The 9,570-nt window shown below is 43.5% G+C and overlaps 1 protein-coding gene across 1 annotated transcript in view; it reads left to right on the top strand.

Moving 5' to 3' along the window:
- efcab11 (EF-hand calcium binding domain 11) overlaps positions 1–8,030 on the top strand; it is an 83,483-nt gene extending 75,453 nt beyond the window's left edge. The window contains exon 6 of the mRNA XM_036593615.1: positions 7,244–8,030. Within this exon, the coding sequence (XP_036449508.1) occupies positions 7,244–7,325 (82 nt within the window). The 3' untranslated portion in view covers positions 7,326–8,030. The remainder of the gene's footprint in view (positions 1–7,243) is intronic.
- Positions 8,031–9,570: the final 1,540 nt, after the last annotated feature.

Raw genomic sequence — 9,570 nt, forward strand, 5'->3', positions numbered from 1 at the left:
TTTACAGCACACGTTATCTGAAAGAGCACCGATCACAGGCGGCAAGTGTTTCTGAGAAGTCTGGATGAGTTTGGCTGCTTCTTGGACGAGTCAATTGGCTGAGCTTTCACAGATACAGCTGCCACGCGGCATCATAATGAAAACAACATCCCATAGCCGGGTGGTATTATTCTGATTATGACGGTATTCTAGCTATGACAATGCAGTAATTAGAAGATCTGCATGCTTGAGTGAGCTTTCATCACTGCTCAGTTTCCAGGAAATTCCTCATCACTCACTGAAGCCTGGTCACTGCCTGAGTGTGTGGATCACAGCGTTAAATGAAAATGAACAAAAACAGTTTTAACAGGAATAAAAGAGAACTAAAAAATGGAGAAAAGTGGAATTTAAGAGCCAGATTATAAGAGCTAGGATACAGAGTTTAGGGGCTATGATGCTAAAAGGTCCGCCTCCACTTTTGAATAATCTGAATTTAGGGACGACCTGTCCAGGGTGTATCCTGCCTTCCACCCAATGACTGCTGGGATAGGCTCCAGCTCCCCCCGTGACCCGGAAGGATAAGCGGCTCAAAAGATGTGTGTGTGTGTGTGTGTGTGTGTGTGTGTGTGTGTGTGTGTGTGTGTGAACTTAGGGACAGCTAGCAGTCCAGGTCCAGGAGACAAGAGTGTACTATACTATGTAGGGGTGTAGGCTAGCTTTACATGGTGAAACTTTTATGCAACTCTAGTTGCTTGACACTTACATTAAACTAAATTTCACTTGCACTGCATAAAGTAACGTATCCTGCAACTTATTTTCAACTCGTTTGAGACTCAGCCCCAACAGTTGCAACTTTGAAACAAGTTTCATGAAACAAGGTGATTTGTTGAACGACTGAGAAATGCTCCTGATCGACGTCATGCAAAGTTGGTAGTTTTAGTTGGTAGTATATATTATACAGTATATTTTAGAACAGTGATCTACCTTACGTTAAAGTTTTATTCCAACCCTAATCAACCCCACTTGCTCTAGATAATCAGTGTTTTTCACAAGGCTTTATAAGCTGAATATGGAGGCGTTTAGACAATGCCTCAAGTGTGCTTTTTTGCATTGTCGTCTAGAGAGCAATACACACCGTCTAGCCTGCACAGCACACCTTGCAGTTTTAAACCATACATTTAAGTTGAAAAACGTCAACTTCGTTTATGTCAGTTTTGCAATGCTTATCATTTATCTTAGCCTTTTGTGTTCTTTCAAATCACTCTCTTGTGTTTACCCACTTGTCAATTAATTGTGTTTACTTGCCTCCTTAAGAAATGCATCCTGCTTCTTTTTAGTCATGAGACAAGGCACATTTTGCATTTAAATGGAGTTATGGAATAACTGAAGTTTGGGAGGAGAAGCATGCCTGAAACCCCTCACCCTCCAATCTAACACCCTATAAATTCACATCCTTACCTTCCGTTTCCCATGACAAAGTTCTCAGAATCCCCACCACCACCCCATCTCCTTCCTGTTCCTCAGTCCCATGACAGTCCTGCCACAGTTACAAGGGGGGGTCGACTGGCACTCTATCACCACATGTTGAAGGCACAGTCCAAACTCGCAAAATAGGCACTGTCTGAATGCCCCTAATGTGTGTTTAGGTTTCAGACTTTTGGGTTGGAGCTGAACTTGGCAGCACTCTAGTTCTCCAGAGTTGGTGACTGTGGTAGAAAGAGCTTCAGTTGAACATCCAAAGGTACAGGCCACCATTGTCAGTAACATAATTTGAGATCTGCCACTGTCACTATTTTCTGGGGACATATCACAGCCCTGGCCCTGATAAAGATTTTGTAGACTTTTCCATTGACTGACAGTGCTTAGATAACTGTGTCTGGCAGGCTATCAGAAGAAGCAGCCTGAAGAATCTCTATTGTGTCTTCAAGTTTGCCTGACATCTTGCTTCGACGTTCTTGTTAGATAAGTCAGACAAACACAGTGATACATAAAGCGGTCACAATCACTGCTTAATTAGATTGCTAGCACATGCAGTCATTCACCCTAATCAGTTCTTAATAGCAAGTTTAGTGATTATGGCTGCAGCATCAGTTCTGCCAGTGCTGAAGTACCGTTGGGTGTCTTAGGCATGTGTTGAGAGCAGTGGAGAGATGTAGGGTCTCTGAAGAGCAGCACTGAGGACATCTCAATGGTTCTCCTCCATGGGGAGGACTGCATTAGAATCTAATTAGATCCGTAGCACACTTCCATTTGAACGGGAGTCACCCGCATGGAACAAGAAAGTGTGATTTTCCAGTTGCTGGATACTTAATGTTGTTTTAATTCTCCTCCCTGTTGCTACCAAATTTCCCTCACATCTGCTGTGTTTGCACTCGATCAGTCTGCTGCTCGGAGTAATAGAGAAATCACACAGTGAGAGAATGAGGCAGGAAAACACACAGCCTCCCCCCCGTGAGTATCCCCACCCATGTTTGTTCTTTTGTTCACCCACAGGAGAAGAGACGGGTTTTCTTGTAGTGACTTTCACCCTGGATTGATTCTGGCTTCAGCTACAACGTCCACTTAATGAATTCTGCATGTACGCTTGGTCTTATCAGATGGGGCAACACGGATGCTCTCAGATTTGCGTGACATGGTGTTGGCAATAAGCGGCGGATGGAGGAAGGAAGATCCAATGAGCAGGAAATAGGAGATTCCACTCCAGCAACAGTATGGCCATTTGAGTTTAATCTCCAATGGAGAAGTGGGCACTGAGTGAAAAAGAAAGCTCTTCCAATAGTCTGTAATTCCCTCCTTCCCTGCACTGATGCAATTCAGTTTGCTCTCGCATCGTCTTTATCTGCTCGTTCATCCTCACTCGTCTGCCGATGCCATCGAGCGTTTGCTCGCTCTGAGAGCACACAGAAACATTTCCTCTCTGGTCCATTGAGATGGCTCTGGAGTGTGTAGAGGATAGGACAGTGGCTAAAGTCACGTCTTTAAATTGGAATAAAGACAGCAAAACTTGATGATCCTTGATTTCTACACAGTACATGAACCATTATTTGTTACACATACAGTGTTATACAGGTAGTATATCTAGTTCAGATGTATTATCTATATTTAATACTGGAGAGAGTCTATTGGCTTGTATTACATATTTCCAAGGGTGTCCGATTCCAATTCGAGAGTCTCGCACAGGTTGTCTTCTAACACAGCTATTAAACCTTGTAACTTACTGAATTAAGGTGTGTTTGTGCAGGGTGATCACCAATGGTCTTGTATTACATAATGGAGTCCACATACTTAATCCAGCCAGTGTTTTTACATAATGCACTTGAGATGGTTTGTATTATGTAGTGTATTCTATATGATTTGTATTATTTAGGGTATTCTATATGGTTTGTATTATATATTGTACTCTATATCAGGGGCAGGCCTACTTATCTGGAAGCCCCCCTTCCTTTTCACTGCTCAAATGCTGTCCTGATGCCCTAATGCTTCAGATGTTTCAAAATGTAATTCACCTTGCACTCTTATTGTACAGGATGAGCCAAAAGTGCTGAGATCTTACATCCTTGTGCCTTCTTCCACCATAAGCAAATAAAAGTGACCACCAAAGCTGCCTTTTGATCGTCACCAGTTTTAAGCAGCTGCTGTTTTCTTGGTAACGTGGTACACCGCTGCATCCTGCCATTGGATGTCACGGGCATGGACAACACCAACGTGTAAACACTGTATTACCCTGTTTAGCTGTTTCTGCAGATTTTGGAACTTAGCTGCGCTGCTTGCTTGTTCCTAGCACAGGTTACCACCTACCTGACTAGTGAATAGGTAAGTTGATTGTCATGAAGAAAACAAAGCTCAGTACTACAGAAAAAAATAATTAGGAAATCTCTAGCTGCGTTCCAAAGCCTAGGCTGCACTTCTCGGCTGCTACATCGTAGCAGGCTGTTCCAAACTGAAGGATCCTTCGTATTCGGCCTAGAAATGCAGCCTCCGTTCTGAGCGATTTCAAGGACACTTCAGGTGTATCCTTCCGGTTACCCACAGTTCTATGTACACAAATGACGGAAAACAAAGCCGTTGGAGCAGAGCTTGTTTTAAAATGTAAGTTGTTCACATTCCTTGAATTCGTCTTCGTTACCTTATAAAGTGTAAAATGACTGATCAATTAAAGCGTTCGTCCATAGATCGTATGTCGCCCATATATCGTATTTTATTTAGAAGTATTTGTATGTGTATTTTATCGTACTAGATAAGAACATCTCCTCCATTTCCATGAAGAAATGCAAACGCAACAAACACAACGCAGTGGGCTCCATTTTTGCTCTCCATTTAGCCTCATTAGGACTGTTCCATTTTTGTGACCAATAGGCTACTAAGGAGGATAACTAGGAGCAATACTTCCTAGTTATCCCCCTCAACTTGTAACCAGGCCCCTCTTAAAATGACATTGTGGCTATGCCACTTCATCTATATGGTTTGTATTACTATGGTTTGCATTATTTAGAGGAATCCGAATGGCTTGTATTACATACCTTACTGTGTGCTAATAATGAGGCTCACGGTGTGCCAGCATCACCACCAAAAACAACAATCTTACTGGAAATGAAATGGCTAGCTCTCATTTGAAGTCACTATAATCTGAGCATTTCCTGCAAGCGTTCAGCAGCACCGTCTGTGCTACTCTCTCCCTCATCACCCATATCCAGGGCTGCCAGGGGAAAAAGTGTAAACCCTGCCCTGCTGCTGGAGCTTCTTCCACTGGGCTGGCTGCTCTTAGTGCATGCCTTCACCCTCAGGCCTGATAAAAGGCTCAGTCGGCTGAAAATGAGCGGCTCTCCTCCCTCCCACGCCCACCACCTGTCTGGGGAAGGACCTCCATCAGGACATGAAATAAGTCAAGCGCCGGCTCACTCAAGTCAATCAGGCAGCTCTCACTTGTGGCTTTACAGTGCAAGACGAGCAGCTCAGGAGGGAGAGGAGTGTGTGGGCTTGCCACCACTGCTGCCATTCTGTTATTACAGCACATAGCCACCGGCACTGGAAACAAGTGGGACTGCAAGCTTCAAATGACCATTTTATACAATCTGAGGGCATAGGAAACGTACTGGCTAGGCATTTATCAATATATGTATTTGTTCCAGAATAACACTGTGTCATACACAGCTTGCATTACCGAGAGTGATACTGATGAAGATGACCGGTGTCGAAATTAAACACAGCATGCCATATTGAATTTGAGGGAGGAAGCTGAAACAGTTTTTTTTATTGCTTTTCCTGTTTTCGCTTTGAGCTAATATCAGTCACTGACAGTTGCTCAATAAAGCCTTCAGTTTTTCTGTGTTGGTGGCATTCTGGCTGTGTGCAGTTTGTTTCAGGCTACTTTGCACTTGTGTTTAGGATTCATTAACTAACAAGATCACGCTGTTGCCTAAAGGTAGACAACACATAACATCACGATAAGAGACATCACATCACAATATCTTCACGATACACAATATGCATCATGAGAAATGCAACAAATTACGAAAGAAAAACCAATGTAAAGGTAAAGTGTCTCAGTAAGTTGCCACCACAAGCCACCAGAACAGCTTCAGCGTACCTTGACGTATATGATGGAACACAAATTATCCAAAAGATATTCCCTCAATTGATGTTTTGATGATGGTGGTGAATGCTAACACTTCCAAAACCTCTATTAGTGTTCAGTTGCATTGAAATCTGGTGACTGCAAAGACCAAATAACTTTGCATTGATTTGCAGTGACCCTTCCCTATAAGCAGACAAGTGGACCCAAACCATGGCAGCACATTGCCCCCCGTAGGATAACAGAACAAGCAGACCCCCTCACTGTAGGGGTTAAGCATTCAGGGCTGAACACCACGCATGCAGTCTCACTTTTGGTGAAAGATGACTCATCTGGCCAGATCACTATTTCCACAACTCTGTTGACCAGTGTTGATGGTTTTTACACCACTGAATTCTCAAATGTGCATTTGTCTTTGTAAAGAGGGGTTTATGCAATGCAGCCCTGCTATAATATTGCAGAGACGGTCTGATCGTGTGCTACATAGACATTCTCAGTCACCTGAGGAACTGTTGCTCTTCTGTTTTTCTTTACATATCACACTAATGAACAAGCATCGCAGTGACCGAGTTGCGCTTTTGACTACAATTTCCATCCCTGCTTACTGAGTTCCCACACATCTGAATGCAGATCATCTAAGTTTCTGATGAAACTTAGACCTTGATCCATAATCACGGCCAACTAGGTATACTCAGCATTTTTCTAAAAGCTACAGCAGGGTGGGATGCACTTTTTAATCGTATCATGCAGTACACCTGTTTTAGAATTATGTGGATTATAGTTCTTCTATTATATTAAGAATTAATATTATGTTACAGATGCAAGCATGTATTTGGTGAGTGTTGTAGAAAATATTAAAAATATTACCCACACCTGCCGGGGTTGGCTACCCAAATGTGAAAAAGAGCCCTTTCGTCCTTTCAGTAAACATCAAACCACCTTGGGAGCCACAACATTTTGATGGTAGTCTATTTTACCATCTTGTCTCTAAATATGTCTCAGTATGTGCTAATGTACTACTATAGGCTAAAAATATGAACAAAAACGCAGACTTTAAGCTTTAGCTCAGCTATAGCCACTTTTCTCGCATCTCCAGCAGGAAACTTTTCCTCAAAAGTAGAACAGTTTCTTGTAAAATGTCTCTCAAAGTTCAGCTTGTTATGAGGCTGAAGTCAACTTCTCATTCGCCAGCTTCTTGTTCTAATTTTTCCGTTACACCTTAAATGAACGTAACTGCTTCACCATTTAAGGTGGAACAGGAAAATTCAAACAAGAAACTGACTTAAGCTTTGCGACTTTCCAGTGTTTGGCAGTGTCTCGCTGCAGATTAAACGTATCAGGAAACCAGCTGGAGTGATTATAAACGCAAATAAGTCAGTTCGTCTCCAAATTATCGATGTTCATCTTAAATCTTTCTCTTTGCCTTTTCATTAGCCACTAGCTAGGCAAGGTTGTTGTCTGCGTTGCTATATATTGCTATTTCACCTTCAGAGTTAAAGGGTGAATTAGCAGTTCTACATTAACTCCAGCTTTAAGACCATGTATTGTTAAACTGTGTTAAACGATCAGCAGAGCTTTGTTTTACTGCAAAGGTGGATTATTTTACTAATCCAGGGCAGTAAAAGAGGAGCCACATGTTGTTTTTTGAGAGTCTTTGCCTTGAGTTACTTTGTGAATTTTCTCTCCCGACAGACATGTGGACCACGACTCGGACGGCCATATCAGCTTCAAGGACTTTGAGAACGTTATGACCTATGGATTGGTCAACCACTGAGATGCTGTGAAGAAATGTCAAGGAACAGCTGTAAGAGCTCCAAGGCATCTGGACTTACACTGTACATGCTTCAATGTAAATATTTTCTGTTTCTCATTGTTCACTATTTAAGCAGGTAAATGCTCACCCCTCGCTCTCTGATAGGCAGCGGTCAGCACTTAGGAGAGTGCACCCTGGCCTTGACTATTGAAAGGCAGACTAGCTTCAATGCCTTGAGTTGAGTTTGATGATGAGCTTTGATGTCATATCGATCCAGTCAGTGCAAGACTGCGCTGCGTAATAGGGACACCCACATTTCTATTGTTCAGTTGTCTTACAAGCTGCATTAAGGATAAACCCAATCTCGCCAGGTTTAATTTACTAGGTCGTGCTCTTCTCTCTTGCCCTCTCTCATCTTTCCTGCAGTATAGTTAAGCTCTGTTCTTTCTCCTGCAAGGTGCTCTCCAGGCATTTCCAGAAGACTCCTCGTGTATACCTCATGTTTTGTCCCATTACACAGCATGCCGAGTGTCGGATGTCTTATAATCCTCCTCACTAAACCCATTTGCACCTGAGAAACAGGCAGGTGGCTTTCAGAGCTGAATATGAACGATCGTAATCAGATTCTGCTTTTAATCAGTTTTGCTCAAAACCGCCCCTCTGCAGCCTTACATTAAAAAGCCAGGGCGCACTCTTCTAGAGGATTTTATGGGACTCCTCTTGTTACACACGATTATGGAGCTGTAAATACTTGTTTGTGTTTTGAGAGATTTACTGCACTCCCGTCTGAATAAAGATTAATTTGTTTTTGTAATCAGTCCCGAGTCCTCATCTGTACGACACAGTGCACGCACGCTCCTACCCACAAATCCATCAGGGGGGCTCAGGAGGCAGCGCGGAAGGAAATGGACTTGGAGGAAAAAAAATAATCAAATGCAGTTTTAATCAAATATGTGTTTAATCCACACATGGCTCATTCTCAGCGATGGTCTGCTCCTCGAAAATGATCAGGAACGAGCCGGTTTAATCTTTACCTTCCTCTTTTGAAACTAGATTAAGTGAATCCCACCGTTCAATTGCTGTGTTGTGCGTGTGTGTAAGGAGAGGGGCACAATGGTCCAAACTCTGTATGGCGAAAGCGACACAGTGCTATGTTGCAGTGTGGTTCAAATTTAAGTCTCGCCAGTGGAATGAAAAACTGACGAATAAAACATCGGGCGCCTGCTGTTAATGACAGCCATGGGAAGGAACAGAACATGCTCCATTGTGCTCGCTGAGACGCTTTTTCTTGAAGTTGCTGTAGATTGACAGCGGAGAAAATAATTCCACGTCTGACAGTTACCGGCCAGAACCAACGTAATCAGGAGTAATTTAGTCATCACGAGGGGGAGGGACAACAAGACAACAACCGCAGAGCGAGAGAGAGATATCGCTTGTTTGGACTGCGGTAGAAAGTGGCGCTTTAGGCTGATTAGCACTTCTAATTGGCTCTCGTAGCTACTGCACCAACGTGATAGACAACCTGCGCTCCTCGGAACAGGGTTGCGCGTGTATGTGTGTCAGTGGGAGGGTTAATGAATCAGCCTCAGCAGCAGCACCTTGATGTGCTTGCTTGCTGTAAAGGCTATGGCACGCCTAATGTAAACATGCACGCAGAGAGTACAGTGCCGCCGTGTTTGTGCATGCATGTGTCATTATGATGCAGTTTGATGTGGCCTAAATGAAGTCATCCTCGCCAGTGCAGTCCCTGCGATTCAGCAGCTGTAGGCAAATGAGAACGAGAGAAGGAGTGCAGGGGAGAGAGAGAAGCAGCGAAAAGAAAAGGAGAACATGGAGAGGATGAAATATCATTAATCAGTCTTGGCAGATACAAATGAGGGACCTTGCTCCTTGCTCTACCTGCGTGCACATACAGAGTGTCGCTACAGAGTGTGCTGTCTGCAGAGAGAGAGAGAGAGTGAGAGAGAGAGAGAGAGAGGCACTCTGTTCTCTGTCCTCCGTCAGCCGCAGCCGTTTGAAGTGGCTCTGTGCTGGAAGTGGTCAGAAGATGAGAGACGTGTCCACCTAAGCGAGCAATCTGGTCAAGATCGGCCTGCGCGCCTCTCTAACCAGCTGTTACGGGGAGGTGGTCAGTGTTAACATGCCCGTCTGATGTCCAGGAGGAATATGAACAGAGGAAGCAGGGTGAGAGCAGGGCAGGAGATATATATATATATACAGCTTTACTTTTTTCCTACTGTACAGTTGACAGTTGAGTTTCACCTCT

This window comes from Colossoma macropomum, unplaced genomic scaffold (assembly GCF_904425465.1).
Source record: "Colossoma macropomum unplaced genomic scaffold, Colossoma_macropomum, whole genome shotgun sequence".
NCBI classification, from domain to species: domain Eukaryota; kingdom Metazoa; phylum Chordata; class Actinopteri; order Characiformes; family Serrasalmidae; genus Colossoma; species Colossoma macropomum.